At 33.0% G+C, this 18132-nt stretch overlaps 2 protein-coding genes across 2 annotated transcripts; one reads left to right on the top strand and one right to left on the bottom strand.

The window, feature by feature from the left end:
• The first annotated feature begins 554 nt into the window (after window positions 1–554).
• On the top strand, window positions 555–6292 carry LOC107007956. Its single transcript, XM_015206818.2, has 5 exons — window positions 555–1361; window positions 1654–1844; window positions 5082–5153; window positions 5245–5618; window positions 5869–6292. Exons 1-5 carry the CDS (start codon window positions 683–685, stop codon window positions 5879–5881), a joined length of 1329 nt encoding a protein of 442 aa, XP_015062304.1. The 5' UTR covers window positions 555–682; the 3' UTR covers window positions 5882–6292.
• On the bottom strand, window positions 6245–16323 carry LOC107007957. Its single transcript, XM_027913970.1, has 5 exons — window positions 15647–16323; window positions 9674–9926; window positions 8697–9064; window positions 7178–7473; window positions 6245–6660 (listed from the first exon to the last, which is right to left on the bottom strand). The coding sequence occupies exons 1-4, from the start codon at window positions 16037–16039 to the stop codon at window positions 7180–7182; spliced, it is 1308 nt and encodes a 435-aa protein (XP_027769771.1). The 5' UTR covers window positions 16040–16323; the 3' UTR covers window positions 6245–6660; window positions 7178–7179.
• Between the last annotated feature and the right edge of the window lie 1809 nt (window positions 16324–18132).

Below are 18132 nucleotides of genomic sequence, written 5' to 3'. Positions count from 1 at the left end.
ATAAACTTGTCTTCAACCTAGATGATATAATCTTGAATTTTCAAAATTTGAAAGTGTGTTTCAATTACGTGTTGAATTATTGTTTCTTAATGTTTTGTTACCGTAACTTAAGCTGAATTAAATAACAAACTTAAATATTTCATTTTTTCTCTCTTTTTATCTCAACAGTTATTAAATTACTGTGTATCATTTACCATGCATCATAATGTACTAATGTATCACGCGACGATATTTTTAAGGAATTTTTTGTAAATATTAAATTAGTCGGAACAAGTTATAATTATTATGTTTCATTATGGGATTCCTTAAGTTTTTACTAAAACAAATACTCAATCGAATAAATAATTTGCGCCTTGATTTCAATAAAATTAACGTTGGATTGAGTCCAATTTAAATAAATACTTTATCAACTAAATATCGTATAAATTATAAAAATAAAATAACATATAAATTACTCTTATTCGATTATCAAATATCCCTTGCAAATTGCAATAATATATTAGTAAAATTTACTTTTAATAAAAATAGTACTTATTTTTTATTTATAAATTGGGAAAGATAATCCACTCCGCAGCCTCAATTCTTGTCTCTTCACTCTACAGACCCTCCAAAACCCTTGTCATCCACCGCCGTTTACGGCGGCGTACTCCTTATTTCTCCGTCATCCCCCGGCGAACCAGCAATGGCATCTACACCGGTGTCAGAACTCTCCGATGGACCAGTCCTGAGTGTGATCAACAAGCGTCTCCGTGCTCTTCGCAAGAAACACAGCCGCATTCTCCAAATGGAAGAATCCCGCACGAAAGGAAAAACTCTTAACAAGGAGCAAGAAGAAACTCTCCGCTCCAAATCCGCTGTTATTGCTGCCATTGATGAGCTCGAGAAGCTTCGTCAGCCACTCGCTGCTGCTGTGGTTGAAGAAATCAACCTCTCCACTGGACAACACCAAGTTTCTCCAGCAGAATCCGCCGTTAATATGGCTATTGATTCTACTAACAAGGGAGAACCTGCACGCGAGGGTGTTTTGGTGGTTGAGGATTTACTTAATCTATTGTACTTTGGTAGTATGTTTGACGTGAAGTCATTGCAGAGTGATTTTACACCTACGATGTTGACGAGGACTATGGAGAGAGCTTGTTGTTTGAGCTACGACTGTATGCCGGATGATGAATCAACGGACGTGATGGATCTGTTAGGGGAGAGAGATTTGGATTTGATTTCTATGCTTAGTGGATTGCTTGTTTCACGGCCTGTTAACTCTCCCTTGTCACACAAGCACGCTCTTCAGAAATGTATTGAGCATGCAAAGCTATGGCTTTCGAAGTCCGAGCAGCCCATTGAACCCAATTCCGATGCTACTTGTGAGTATATTTTCCTTCTCCTGAGAAAAAAGCTGTTTTTTTACTTTGCCAGGAGTTGAAATTGCATATGTAAATAGTGTGCCCACTAGTTTGGATCGAGGTTCAGTTGTTTTCGTGGTCATTGTTATCAGGGCATTTGCATTTTAAAGGATACAGAAGATTCATGTATCTAACCCTAACTAGGTTGTTATGAGGTTTAGCTGTTGTTGTACAAAAAATTGCATTTTTAGCTAGATATGTCAAATTATTGGGGTCTGGGGTGATTATAGCTGGTTATGTCCCAAATTTGCAGATGCTGGGCTGAGATCAAAGCTCGATAAGATCATTGCTTCACTATATTTTACCACTGACCCTGTTAAAGTGGAGGCAGCTGCTGGTAAATATGTGTCTTATTCGGTGCCAGTAGAAGAGCATCATGTGGAGGCTGTGCCTGTTGATGTACCCTTGCAGGTGGACACTCCAAGTGTGCAGTATGAGCAGAAGGTAAATGCTTACATAAGTTACGCGTCTATAGTCTATTTACTATATGTAAGGTCTGAAAACATATTGCAAACTTGTGTGAAATACTGAAATCTGATTGATTGTTGGATGCACATGAAGTTGCTTGTTTCTATATTTTTAGGCTGAATGGTAAGGTTTAACTTATTGATCAATCTTTTATGTCCTTGTTTGCAATTGCTGTATAGTTAATGTAATTGTTGAGGTAATGTTAAGGCCCAGTGAAGCTTCTACTTTGCTTCGCTCTGGTCCTTTGCTTTGGTTACCATATTATTTGTTGTTGCTATTGATCTTTCTTCATTATTTTCTACTTGGCTTTTTTACTACTGTATTTCCTTTCATATTGTTTTCAATTGCTTTACTTGAGCCGAGGGTCTCGGAAACAACCTCTCTACCCTCAAAAGGGATGGGTTAAGGCTATGTATACACCACCCTCTCCAGACTATTTGTTGTTGAAGCTTCTGCTTAAGTTGGTGTCTTACCTTGTAATTCACTTCTATCGTGGATCGCTTCTGCTTTTGAAGTACCATAGAAGTGAATTGCAAGGTAAGACACCAACTTAAGCAGAAGCTTCAACAACAAATAGTCTTGTAGTATTTTCCCGGTTTGGGTGTTTCGCTGTTGATTCTGGTGTGAGGTAGTTGGAAGTGGACGTTGATCCACGATTAGAGAGGATTCGTGTTAATGAAGCAACTTTAATTTCATTATCTTAATAAGAAGTGATTTTAACTTGCTATGCATGTCATTAAGAAATACATCCCTTTGTGCTTGTTAATTTTTTGGATAAGTAATTTTGAAAAAAAAAATTCTTAGGAATTCATCCAAGAGTATCATATTCCCCTTAAATTTGCTATTCCTACTGAAGAGTCTTTGGCGAAGTTCTTGGCTAGAACTTACTGTCTTCGGGAACATAAATAAAAATGCTAATATTTCTACAAAACAAAGTATTCTATGCAGTCTAGGAAATTCTCAATATTAGAATAGGAGATGGCTACAAGATTCTTCTTTGCAATTCACTTGTGATTTTATCAAGACTGATGTAGCCTTGTTAGCGACTTAGAATATGCCTTTTTTCAATATGTGTTGGTTCTAAAGTGAATAAGCCTTACAATTTTCCTTTGTTCCAGTTCCACATCATTTTGTTCTTGTGATGCACTTAAGAGTTTAGCCGATGCGCGTTCTGGCACCCCGATGGCCCAACCTTAACCAGAGTAGGCTTGTAGTAAATTGTTGGAAATGAGAAAAAAATTGAGTTTGAGAGGTTGGTACTTGTTAGTGTTTCGTTATATATTTGAAAAACTCCCTGAAGGTGAAGTCCACTGGGGTCCACATGTGTGTGGGGGGGGGGGTAGAAGGATTGAGGTTCACATTGTTAGGCTATCCAACAGATAAGTAACGACAAACCTTATGACCTGGCTGCGTGGATAAATTTCAGCAAAATGTTTATATCTAAATGTAAATCCAAAGATAAGAAAGTCAATGGCACAATGTAGTGCTAATTATAGTTCCAATACCTAATAATAATATTTGAGGGTGGACGGGGGTTCCTTTTGAAAAGGAGGAGCAGAAGAGCCAGTCACTGGATGCTCAGTTGGTAAATTCCTGGCATCTGTCTTCGTTCTTCGTGATGGGTTCTATGCAATGTGCATGTGAGAATGCTTAATCTGCATTTTGTGTTCTGAACAATGTCTTTTCTTTGAAATTGTCGAATAAGACTTCCATTTAATTGAAAATAGAGTGTTTCTGTGGATTTCCGATTTACCTGGTATATTAGCTTCATCAAAAGAAGAAGACTGTATTTGTTGCCTTTTACTTTATACATTTCATCTAGAAGTGGTAGTAACCCAAGTCTTTTTTCGGAGATCCATGGGGCTTGTTGAAACTTTTCATTTTTGGTTATAAGGGAGTGTGCCATAGTATTATGGTGGAATGGGGTAAGAAGAGTAACCTTTGCTAGTTCCTATGATTTTTTATGCTTAGGATTGCGCGGGAACTAAAATGAGATGTGTTTTTCAACTTGCAAAAGACCAAAACCTAAAATGATTGTTAAAAGTGGGTGATCTTGGAGTCGTGCATGAAATGATTGATGAAAGTAGTTGATCTTAGAGTTTAACTAGGTGATCAGATGAAGTATCAATAGATAATCTGATAGGCATGGAAAATGCCATTACACTTGGATGTTGATACAACACTTCCCAAATTATAGCAAATGACAGAGTTTAGTGGAAGTAAACGGTCCATATAGACTACAACTGGTTAAGATGATGCTTAGTTGTTGTATAATTACGTTGGCACTGGTCTACATTTCTTTTCATCTAGTTAGAGACTTATAGGGGAGGAATTGCATCTGAAACTTAGAGCAGCTTCAGTTTTAGACTTGTTAAGTATTGAAATGAAATGTCCTCTAAAAGAGTGGATTGGCTGGAGAGGATTCATTCAATAAACCAGTAGTTTTAGATTGAGGCATAGTTGGTTGATTGATACATATTGCTAATGAGTCGAATTCGAAGAGGCTTGAAAACCTGGTAAAAAAGTGGACTTGCATATTTGTCTTTATGCCCTGCTTCTTCGAGTTTGAAAGGTTTTTTCGCAGACCCAGCTACAAGTAGGTCAGAGTATGAGCATAATTTTATGGAAGAACTTATTAGCATCCTCTTTGCTTCAAGTCTGAAAACTATTTGCGCAGGTCCAGCTACACACTGGTTGGTGAGAGCAAGAATTTTGTAAAAAGAACTTTTAACCGTGGGTCCTGATTCATTCAATCTTTCCTCACCTTTCTTGCATTAATTTCTGTCTATATATTCTTACACTCTTTTGGCAACCTAAGCTTGCTTTTGGCATCCAGTAGAACTAGAAAATTTAACCTATGCAAAGGAAGCATTTTATTCTCACGACTCTTTTATCCTTAATTTATAGCGGTAGTAAATTTAATTTACAGTAGCTTAAAATTAAATATGAGAACCCTTCCCCATCTACGTGTGTTTCAGTGTAGTCACTGCTTTTGGAATTGGAAGTGTGTAACCTGTTTTCTCATTAGACTATGTGCTTCAAATTTACTAGTCTCTGGAAAGGGCTATCCTTGTGTGCATTTACATGGTCAAAAATGCATCGAAGTTTGTCTGTGCTCTTCTCTGTCCAGTCTTATATCATTGTTGTTTAGTGAACCATACAGTAAATTTCCTTCATATTATCATTAAGCTGTGAACATATTTTTTTTTTCAGGAAGAAGCTGTAAGTTCTCAAGCAATTGAAACTAATGACAATTACATCAGCAATAATATCGAACTGCAGCAGGTATTCTTGTCCTTCCTAAGAACTTTCTATAGTTTAGTGGTTGCATCCACTGTATATAACATCATGTCTACCCCTTTTATACACTTTGCAGGGTGGACAGGATATCAATCAACCTGCTGAACCAGAAGAAGTCGTGTTTGAGGTTGAAGGCGTTGACAATATGAAGGATGCAGATTTCAATGAGCAACAATCTGTTCCCCGGAGATCTTACCAGAATCAGAATTACAGGGGTAACCGTGGTGGGAGTGTGGGTGACCGTCGTGGATATTCCAATGGTCGTGGAGGACGTGGCAGAGGAGGGTCCTATCAGAATGGTCGCAACCAATACTATGACCAATCTGGTAATTATCAACAGAGGAACTACAATAACTATAGGGGAAGAGGTGGCAGGGGTACAGGTGGTGGCGGAGGTTATAATCATTACACTTCAGGCGATCAAGCTGGCAGTTACTCTGCTGATTTAAGGTGATTATAGATCTTTTGCTAGTTTCGTCAAGGTGTTTTCCTATCACATTGGATGACGCACGCAAGTGTTTTCTACTTGCTCGTGCATCATCTCGGAGACTAATTTTAAGTTGAAAGAATTGGGGTTATTGTCAATTTGAGATAGAAGAGAACCGTAGTAGCCTTTTTCAGATAGCGTTACCTGCAGATTTTTTTTTTCGTTTGGCTCTGAACGTTCTTAACACTTGCTAGTTTTATATTGCGTCTGCAGATATGAAATGTGAAAGGTTCGATTTGTATCAATGCCTACTTCAGACAGGAGGTGATAACTTGTTCTTGCTTTACCAATTCTTCAACTTTCAGCTACAGTGACAATAATCAGTTTCTCAACGATATTAATAAGGCTAAAGTTCGATTACAACTCCAGAAGAAAGTAAATGCAACGACTCAAAAGGTAAAAGCCCAAATCAAAATTCAGAAATATTGAAAGTAAGAAGTAGGATCGATTGAAGAAGGAGATGATGAATTAGAGTCTACATTTAGAAAAGAGAATGACCTGGGAGACCCTCGTACTTGGACTGCATTGGTCATCGAGTGGAAAACCCTAGAAGTAATGCGGGGATAAGATATTTTTCAAATTTTTTGTAGGACATAAAAGTTTGACATTTATGCAATTCATTCTAAGGCAATCAAAAGGAAGTTTAGATAAATAATTTACAATCAAACTATAGCTGCAAAAATGAATCAATTCAAGTAATTAAACAATCCCCCCCCCCCCCCCCTTGTACCCCACAATGGGAAAATTAAAAGAATTCACAAACCAAATATATGTCTATATATATATGCATGCTTTATAAGTATAGTTTGTCCAATATGCTTTATGATATCAGGACCTCCCCCGAGATGGCCTTGTGATCAACTTCTATTCTGCTTGTTGGAGGGCTCGTTGTAATATCAACTCACTCAATATCAAAACACTAGACATATGTAGGCACCCTTTGATGTATAATGCAATCAAATTTGCTCTACATTGACATCCTTGCATTTGCAAAATCTCCAGCTACTGATACGCGAAAACAAGAAGTTTAGAGACATGTAAAAAAAGATCAATATTAGCAAACTTTATGCTAAAAACCACCTAGAATATAAAGTAAACAGAAGGAAGAAGACTCGTCAAGATAAAAGGATTGTCTTCGTTAAGTGACAGAGCAAAACATGTACCATGAAACTCGTTCTTGATGCTACCATATGACAACGTATCGTTGCATAATAGTTTAAACTTAGCAATACGCGTAACTATGACCTCATTGACTCTTGTATCATCTGTGTGACAACAGAAGGCACATTGACATATAACACACTTACACATTGACAACGTATCGTTGCATCATAGTCCAAAGAAGTCAAGAAGCTCGAATAGATAGCTAAATGGTAAGACACAGATACGAAGATAATACTCATCGTTCAAGAATCTCAGTCTCTCTAAACCTTAGCATTTTCCGACATGATGGACACCAGACAGGGATCTTCAATATCACTTAACAGAACAGAACCAATTCAAGACAAGTAAGAAATCTCACCTTTAGATGAGGCCGGATGGCACAACAACGACATCCATATTTGCGTTGTTGGGAGGAAGCTGCAAACGAAGAGGGTAAAGTTTCCCATTCAAAGAACTCTTTGTACACACAGTAATGTCTTCGAGTCCAGTTTCTTCTTCCAATGTCTTCGTCAGCTCCTCAACACTATTTCCCTTAAAAGGAATACATAAACCTTCTACTCCATCATTGATTTCTCCATATTCATTAGCAATGTGATAATAAATCAGCCTCCCGTCTCCAAATTTCATTAACGAACTAGCCATAAACTCACCCGACTGCCAAAAAAACAACAACGGAGGATTCAATACCATTACAAAATAGAGAACTCCAATGCAAGATGTGCAAATGAAACAAAAACACCAACAATTGGAACCTCCATGCTATGTCATGTTTAACAACATAAGATTCTAAAGTCTTTCATTTCTTTCTTAATCACCGTGCAGATTCAAACTACGTCACGTAAGTTTGACTAAATCAACTTATTTTCTGAAAAGTTGATATTCAGATTTACAAGAAAATTCTTAGAAGCTATAAGTTTCCTCTTATCAATATGTTGACAAAAACACCATAAATTTGGAACTCCGTGCTACGTCACGTTGAAGACCACAAATTTCAAACCAAGGTGACATTATTGACTTTTTTTTTCATTAGAATAGTTTAATCTCCTTGGTGTGATAAAATAAAAACTAATTGACCATCCACGAAATTACCTCACACTTTTCGCTTATCAAGAGTTAATTTGACTTGGTTTTTCAGAACTAAATTGGACTAAATCAATTCATATTTTAAAAAATGACATTCAGATTCACCAAGAAACTTCCTCAAAGCTGTAAGTTTCCTCTTTTCAATATGTTGACAAAAACACCAACAATCGTAACTCCACGCTATGTCATGTTTAAGACCACAAAGATTCAAAAATGATAAAAAGGATAGCCCTGTGCACCAATCTCCCACTATACACGGGATCCAAGGAATGACAGGATCTATTGTATGTAACCTTACCCTACATTTGTATCCACTGCTCGAATCCGTGACCTCTTAATCATGTAAAACCAACTTTACCAGTTACACCAAAACTCCCTTTGTAAAAAGGGCAGCCCCGTGCTCTCCCACTATACACGGGGTCCAAGGAATGACAGGATCTATTGTATGTAGCCTTACGCTACATCTGTATCCACGGCTCGAACCCGTGACCTCTTAATCATGTAAAACCAACTTTACCAGTTACACCAAAACTCTCTTTGTAAAAAGGGCAGCCCCGTGCACCAATCTCCCACTATACACGGGGTCAAGGAATGACAAGATCACAAGGATCTATTGTATGCAGCCTTACCTTACATTTCTGCAAGAGACTATTTCCACTGCTCGACCCCGTGACACCTCTTAGTCATGTAAAAACAACTTTACCAGTTACGTCAAAACTCCCCTCTCCGTCGTATAAATTGGTATAAAAGAATAACAAACCATAATCAGCATAACACCAAAGAAAAACACATACCTCTTGTCTAGAAAAGCTTTGTGCTGATGCAGAGTAAAGAGTAGATGAAGGTGAAGTAGATTCAGAACCCCAATTAGTCTCTTCTTCTTGATCATGATAAACCAAAGGTGGAGGTTCTTTAGGAACTGGTGAATGAACCAAGATTTCAACAACATCAACATCCCACAAAACCCAATCTTGTGTTGAAGTTCTATGTGGGATATTATGTGTTACTGAGTTCCTCCATGGTGGAATACTATCATTAGCCCTCAAAAATTGACCTTTTCTTGTCCTAAGCTTCACTTGGTTCCCTTCTCTAATGGGTTCCCATTCAACTGAAGAATCAAGCCTTTGTGGCAGAGTTTGTAGAACCTTCCTCCCTGTCATACCTGCCAGGATCGAAATAACAGAGTGTCATGCGAAAGCTAACAATTATAAAAATTCAAATTCGTAGTCATGATCAAATACAATTGCGAACAAAAATTGATCAAATATATTTAAATTTCACAATGAAACGTGATCAAATGCTTACTAAATTACTCACGGAATTTAAAAACAACTCTAATTTATATTCATGACTAAATTCAACTTTAATTTTCAAATATTATTTTTTATTTTTACAACAAAAATTGTTTTTTTTTTTTAAAAAAAAATACGATGAAACATGACCAAAAATACACTAAATCACTCATAAAAATTAAAAAAAAACTCCGATTTATATTCATGATCAAATACAGAGCTCCACTTTCCAAATATCATAAAACCTTTTTTTTTTCTTCGAATACTCGCAAGGACTGAAAAATCCCTTTTTGTAAACAAAAAATAATTTACATTGTGCTCCTTTCCTCCCAAATTTTAAGATTCAAACAAATTTATTTTTTTCTTAAATTTTCGTTAAAACTTAAATTATTTGACTTTGACAAAATATAAAAGTGCAATAAACTAAAATACAGAGTATTAAACCAAAGACAAAATCAGAGCAAAGCCATAACAAATACCTAATAAAAATCTCTGATTTGAAGCAGTAAGATACTTGTTATAACAACTTTTGAGTCTAATGGTATTGAATTTTTCAGCATTATTTACGAATTCAACAGTCCAAGTTGCATTTTTTGAAGCTCCATCACGATCTTGAATCACTGTTTCTTCATCTTCCTCTGCTGTTAAATATTTTTCATGATAACTTCTTAGCCTTACTGCTTTTGCTTTGTAAAATAGATCCATTTCTTCTGCTTTCTTCTTCAAACAACTCTGTAAAAAATTGTATGTAATCAATCAAAGAAAATTTCAAAAAATAATATTAATGTTTTGATTGGAGAATTGAAAGAAAAAGAAATGGCAATTGGGTTGGTGTTAATTTTTTTTTGGTTGTAGAGTAGGTAGTATTTATAGAGCAAGTGGAAAAGGATTGGAAGAAAAAGGACAAAATGGTCCTCTATGTTTCAAGGTGGAATAATTTTAATTCTTTAAATTTATTAAAGATTAATACTCTCTACTTTTTTTATTTTAATTTTAAGTGATATTCTTTTTTTAGCTTGTTATAGTTGGAAAAATTTAACATCAAAATTTTCTCTTTTACGTTTTATATAATGATTTTATAGTCATATAAATATCTAAGAATTATTTTTGATCACAAATTTAAAAGTTTCTCTTTTTTTTCTTCCTTAAACATCTTACAAAGTCAAATTGTATAACATAAGAAAAAGACAGATAAAGTAATCTATTTTATTTTTTGGAACACAGAATAACCCATAATTGCTACAATCTTTGTCACAGGGGTTAAGATTGTATAATAGCCTGCAAACCACACAGGAAATGTAAACTGCATTGGGCAAATTCTATGTAACAGGTTCGATTCAGAAGGCATTGAGGGGGATCAATCTCTGGTCATCTGTGTGAATAACCACCCTCCAAACCAACTGAGTCATTCCGAAGGACAAGTAATAGTATATTTTAGTCATCACCATAAAATTAAAAAAGTTCCATCAAATTCTAAAATATGCAAAAATACCTTTAAAATATATATAAATTTTTACTAATTTACTCTTTTTATTAACATAGATCAATCAAATTTTACTTTTAAAGTTCTGAAATATTTAATACAAATTATTTAATTAATAAATTCAAGGATTATAGTTTTTAATGCATTATTTTGAGTGTAACTCAAACTTAAAGGGCTATTTTGTCATTTTGATTGATTGGTGTTTGAATAATTCAAGGGAATTGAAATAATTGGCTATTTGGCAGACGGCGCCAACCATTAGATTGTAACTTAAGCATGTGCCACACGGATTCATATTATACACTCTTTAACATAGTCATAGCAATAATAATTAAATAAGCGCTCGTTTTATTAGAAACAAATTATTATAAAATTAATTATTTTGAGATAAATATTATATTATATGAATAAAATAATTTATTTTATTACTAAATTATAAATAGTGAGATAAAAAATCTCACAATCTAATACCAATATGCTGAATAAAATAATTTTTTATTTTGTCTCGAGATTATTATATTTAATTTCTTTTTTATAGCTGTCATTTTGTTATGACTGGTAAAAATGGACCCGATTAAGTTTACTGAAATAATTGGAAGTTTACTAAATTTAAATATTTTATACTCTACTCCATAGGAATCCAATAAAAAGTTTATTTTTTTAATGTTTAGCTAGTATATTAATTGGAAATTAATTATACATCAGGGTGCCCACAAATTATTAGGGTTTGATAGCTGGCTAAGAATTTTAAGATACTTGGTCATTTAACAAATTAAAAAAGATTTATTATTTTTTAATATTATTTACAGAATTATATAAAATAATATAAAATAAACCCTTGACAACTATTTTTTTTATGCCAAATGAATATTAATTAAAATTTAGAAAATTTAACTATTTTTAAGAATCTCAAAATAATATGGGAGTAATTAGCATTTAACAATGTGAAGGATAAGATCTTAGCAGGCAGCTGACTCAGAGTCAAAGGTTTGACTCATGCAAATGGTCAATTCTGTAATCTATCTATATAAATATATAAAAATTGTGGTCTACCAAAGACCTATTATTTACACGTAAAAATAATTTTATAGTAATTATTATATTGAAAAAACATGCCTCGTGTAATTTCTTGTTGATTTCCTACTTTTTTATTTAGAAATACATGCAAGTAAAAAAGTGAGGTAAATAGAAAGATCAGTTTTAGCAGAGGCGGATTTAGGTGGGATTTTGTGGTTCGGACGAATTTGTTAACTTTTTATGTAAGAAAATTAAATGAAATATATATGTATATTAGTTTGTGAATCTCCTAACAATTGATTGATAACTCAGTGATAAGAAAAGGATGATAAAAATATCTTTAATATCAGTATTTTATCATAAGATTTAAAATCCCAAACTTCTAATTTTTGCTCGGCATCTGAGTCTTCGATGTAAGAAGCAATAGTTTCAGTTGCTTTCACCGGTCTGTATCATCGCTATTATTTTGCCTTTTTTTATTTTATGAAAAAATCAACTTATNTAGGGTATCCTTTGAGTCGTGACACTGAATATCAAGTTTAGTAGGACAACATATTGGTTTTTTTTTATTGGATGTCGGACGAATCCCATGGATTCCTTTGGAGGCTTTAATAAGAGGTTAAAAATTGGTGTTGTTGACTGCAGTCAGCACTTTGTTAAGTCGAGTCAACAAGTAAAAGGTGGTCAATAGAAAGTCAACAACCCTTTTTTTTTTGCTAAAATAATCTCATTTCTTCCCATTTCTCTTCTTTTCACCATTCTTTTCATATTGGGATTTGGAAGCTTTTTCTTGAGAAAATTGTGTGGGTAAGTCCATTAATCTATTTTATATCATTTTCTTCAAATTTCATCTTTCAGAAAACTTAAAATCAAGATTTCAAATGTAAGTTTTTGAGATTTTTTTCCAAATTGAAAAATGAGTAATTTCTTGATTTGGAGCTCAATTCTTGCTTGTGTTCAATGGGGTTTTGAACACGCGAACTCCTATTGACTTGCATGAAAGTAAAGTGGGGGGAGGGGGGGGAGAGTGAATATTAAAAATTCCTTCAGTCTACTCACCTGCAAGTTAGTAACTTACATAAACAAAGATAGTAAATTCAGTAAGTAAATGACGCTTATAGTTTTACACTGGTTCGGAACACCGATGTGGTGCCTACTTTCAGTCTCCTTGGGTTTCAAGGGTTCCCTTAAGAGCTTGAAGTGAACTTGGGGTAGTACAAGCTATATCACATGTAAATCAATCCGATATGCATATTAGAACTTCTTCTTTGACAAAACCTCACCTCGTATAACCTACACTCAATTTCTTTTTTCTTTTCTTTTTTTTTTCAATTGTATACTCACGAGAATACAATGCTTTTATGAAAGATGGTAGAAGATAATAGTACAAGTTCAAGTGAAGTGCGTACTTCACAACTAATGCCTAAAGGGGTTTATATAGGAGTAAAGGATTTATCTTTTACGGAACCCAATTGTGTTTAAATCAAGGATACATAATTAAGTCCTTGATTTACTTGGTTGATTTTCGGAGTCATGTCCATATCAGTTATGTGCATGAGCAAATCGATTGATTCATTTGTCTAATGATCTCCTTGAATCTTGACTGATAACAACAGTCTTTAGAATATATTCTTTCGTTGATTTCCAGGCTGCGTGATAGAGGAATAGGCGATGTTGACATCCAATTCCGGACCTCCACATTATAGATTAATCATCGAGCTTCTTCAATCTCAAACGATTAAAATAATTAGTTTCACAAATTTTTAAATAAAATAAAAATATATTGCAAGTTTTAAAATTGTCTATCCCTTTTTATATATATATATTATTATTATTATTATTATTATAATTTATTTTATCTTAATTAATTCAATTTGTATCATATGAATAGAATAGGAAAATAATCATAGTTTAATATTATATATAGATTAGGCTTCTATTGAATTTTATTTTTTTTTGACTTTGGTATCCATAAAAGTAGAGGAACTAAAAGATGGATTAAGCTTCTATTGGAAAAAAAAATTGACCTTGGTGTCTATAAAATGGGTAAATGTATCATAGTTTAATATAGGAGTATTAATTAATGACATGGGTTCAATTTTACATTAATAATGTTTACATAATTAGAAAATTTATGAGTAATAACAAATGAATATTCGTAATGGTTTATACGCATTAATTTGTAAGATGGTAATAATAATTAATTAATTATAATAAGGTAATAAATCTATATATGCATGTTGACGATACAAAATATTTTCACACTAGTAATTTATATAATTTAATTGTTCTCACGAGTATATTCTTGTTATTTAAATATAATCCCTAACTTATTACTTTCTCTATTCATTTTTAGTTCTCATATTGTGTTTTTTGAATGTCAGTTTAATTGACGTTTAAAGTCAAATTAGATTATAGTAATTTGATATTTTAAATAAAAAATACTATAAATTGTATTTTTGCGTATATGATAAAAAAATATATCGTAAATTTTTTTATAATTTAACTTTTAAAAAAAACTACGACAACTAAAAACAGACGGAAGAGTATTAAATAAATTCCACCCTTGGAGAATTATCATCGTTCACCTCAATTTAGTCCTAGCTTTGTTGCTAGTTATTGAAAACTGTTGGACATTAAAATAGCATATAAGGAGTGTGGGGGAATTAATGAATAATCTGTTACTTTTAATTAAAAATTTCAAATTTTAGTATTAGAAATGAAAATTTGTTAATTTGTTAGTGGCCTTATATCGTTAGCGTAAATTTAAATTAATCTAACTAACAACTTTTGAATATATTCCTCTTTAATCATGTTGTTATACGTGTGTAAACCACATATAATTTACCTTTTTAAGTACAACCAATCTAACAAAAAGAAAAGAGTACAAATTTCATCAATAAATTGCGTATTGTTTAAAACTTTTTCCTATAAAGTAATTGAAATAACATGTGATTATGGTTATAAAAATCAAAGAAAAATGAGAAACCGTTAGTTATTTTTGAATCAAAGTAGTGATCTTGACGTAATTCTAACTATATATATATATATATATATATTTTTTGTTTTATAGTATTTTCATATTTTCTTATATTACGTCCACGTTATCATTAATTTTTCATTATGGTGCCTTGTCACGTTGGCAAAGAAAGTCTCTTTTCTTAATTTTCCTAGTTACTTGCTTCCTAAGTAGGAAATAAAAAAGACATTAATACGTCTTTCCTACTATGGTCATAATTTATGATAAGATTATATTTATACTTTAATTTTTTTTTTACATTACTACCAATATTGACTTTTTGTGTATTTTTGTTTAAGTCGTTAATAAGGGCTAGGTCTGTTGGGTCGATCTAGTCTAATTCGAAATTTAATAGGGGTGGACTAAGATTTTTGGAGCTCATTTTAAAAAAGGGATTTTTAGCCCAGCCTGGATAAGCCAGTTGATTTGAGGAGCTTGAGAAATACTGGTAGGGTCGGCCCGTGAGCCAGTAAAAATTAATTTAAGAATATAATATAATATTAAAATTTAAAATTAAAGAAAGCTCAAACTCAAAACAACTAAGTTAATATTTCTATTTAGATATTTAACTTTTACTAGAAAAAAAACTTAATAAATATTATGAAAAAAAAATTATTTGTGAATTGGATTAACAATTAGTAACATTAACATCATATAATTATAATATTGTTTTATCGATATTTATGATAATATTTTTAAATTATAATTTATAGTTATTAAAAAAAATATAATTTTTAAAAAGTTGGACTGGTCAGGACCAACCTATAGCCCACGTACATGTAGGTTGGACCGACTGTTTTCTGGCCCCACACAAAAAATGTCAAAGCATAGATTAGCCCGAATGGGATAGGCTAGCCCATATTGACAACTCTAATTTCCGTATTCTTAAATATATTGAGACAGAAGATAAGTTGACGTGATTAAAAAACATACCATAGATATTTTAGGTGAAGATGAAAAACTTGAACGTATCGACATAGCCGGAGATCTCATTTCCAAGCCGGAAACTTCATCGGAAATTGATGAAACACTCGATACTGATGAATAACCTATCATCGATATTTCGTTTCCCGATACATCGACTATTTCCACGTTCCACAAAATCCAATTATGTGTCGAACCGGTGTACGGACTATCATGTGTAACCGAATTCGTCCACGGTGGCATACCTCCATTCGCCCGTAAAAACGTCCCACCAAAAGCCTTTAACTTTACTTGAAATCCGTCTCTTATTGGTTCCCATTCGATTCTCAAATCATTATTACTATAACTTTGAATCACTTTATTACCTGTCATGCCAAGTAGAAATGGTTCTTCAGAAGCCATGAGGTATTTGCCACTATAACAACTCTTGAGTCGAATAAGGTGGCTAGTTCCGCTAACAAGCTCAACTAGCCATCATGACTTTCGACTCGACGAGTCGTTGCGCCGGCTTTGACGGGTGGTTTCTTGATCATCATCGGCTACTAAGTACTTATCTATATGGCTCTTGAGTGTTACAACCTTGGCTTTGTGGAATATGTCCATATATTAGATAATTATAAGGGGAAAGATTTTATTTGTTTGATAGTTTCTTGTATTGTTGCTAAAGTGATTATTAGATCGATAGATAGAAAAGAGGATGATATATGTTGTTGAAATTTTGAAAAGAATGTGTTTAAAATTACAACTTGTGGGGGCATGATGTTATATTATATATGTATATAGATTTGTGGATATTATAGTATATAGTACTAGTAATTTGGTTTGGTGTTTGTTACTCCACTCGTTGAACGGTTTATGGGGTATTATTTCTTTATTATATCGTTTAAAAAATAATAATGTATTTTTATATTCAGAAATAATTACTTATAATAGTCAACAAGCAAAATTTCATTTTGTCTTTCTATTTTCTAGATTTTTTGAACAATTTTATAGTTCTAAAAGTACTATGACATATTTAAGATTATAGATTCTAAATTTTTTATTTTTATTTAATTTTATGTCGATTTAAATTATATCATATAAAGGGAAATGTAGTATTTGATATTTAAATCATAGGTTATTAATTGTGTGGGCTCCAAAAGGATAGGAAATTGTGTTGTTATAAAATATAGAACCGATGTAGACTTATTCTAGCTACTATTTTAAATTTTTATTAGTCATTGAAATTAGGAAGAATATAGAAGAAGAATTATTCAATTGGTTAATGAAGAAATTTCAAGGAAGCTATAGTTGTGAGTGTGAACCCTATTTGAGTTATAAAGACATAAAATTGACATAAATAAGTTATTTAGTTTTAGAATGTAACTTAATTCTTTTCACTATTAGAAATAAAAATTTTATTTTATTGTAATTCGTGAAAAAATCATGTTGAAAAATAAGATTTTCTTCAAATATAATTTTTTTGATCAATACAGTTCACTGAGAAAATGAATGGTGGATTCTGATTGAAATAGTGGAACACTTTCTAATTTTTTTGTATGAAAACATCACCTACTTTTTTCATGGATTTTAGCCAAATATCTATGAAAATCACCAATGTAAATTTTTAATGGCATATTTTATTATCATCCTGTAGAAAATATCCATATTTAGCAAAATAATTATAGGAACAAAATAGACTAATTATGTTAGTAATATATTCTGTACAACCATTTTCCTTATCTGGTTCCGTATTTCTTTCCATCTTACCTGTATAAATGTAATAGTATTTTCACAAGAGCAATACACAGAAAATTAACACAAAAACTATTCTCTTTATTTACGTATTTTTAACATGGTATCAGAGCCGTAAGGTCGATCTTCGACGGTTTTTCGTACTCATCATCTACCGGGATCTACCGAAATGGAAGACCCATCGGAAAACCCACCAGAAAATCCAAACCAGCTTATTTCTATGGAACATATGCAACAACTGTTTCAAATGTTCCAAACACTCAACAAAAATTCAACCAACATCGAACCAGGGACTTCACAAACAGTGCGAGTCGCGGAAAAATTGAACTTCACCAATTACACCAAATGGTGTAAACTGATGCAGATAGCAATTGGTGGCCGGGGAAGACTCAATCACATCATCGTCAACCCCATTTCACCAGACGATCCAGAATACCAGCAATGGGCTCAAAAAGATTCGATGGTCATTTCATGGATCATCGAGAATATTGACGGAGATCTCGTGAATCAGTTCTTGGACTACAAAACTGCCCGAGATTTATGGAAAGGCATCGAAACTCTACTCAGTAGCGGCAGAGATGAATTGCAGATCTATGATCTGAACACAAAGGCAACCTCTATGAAACAAGGGATAGACACGATAGAGGTGTATTTCAGCAAATTAAATACCCTCTGGAAAGAAATCGATAGACGAATGCCGAACCCAATGAAATGCGCAGAAGACATCACACTGTTCAACTCATTTATACAACGACAAAGGC

Source organism: Solanum pennellii, chromosome 1, assembly GCF_001406875.1.
Source record: "Solanum pennellii chromosome 1, SPENNV200".
NCBI classification, from domain to species: domain Eukaryota; kingdom Viridiplantae; phylum Streptophyta; class Magnoliopsida; order Solanales; family Solanaceae; genus Solanum; species Solanum pennellii.
This window is presented reverse-complemented; position numbering and strand designations above follow the sequence as displayed.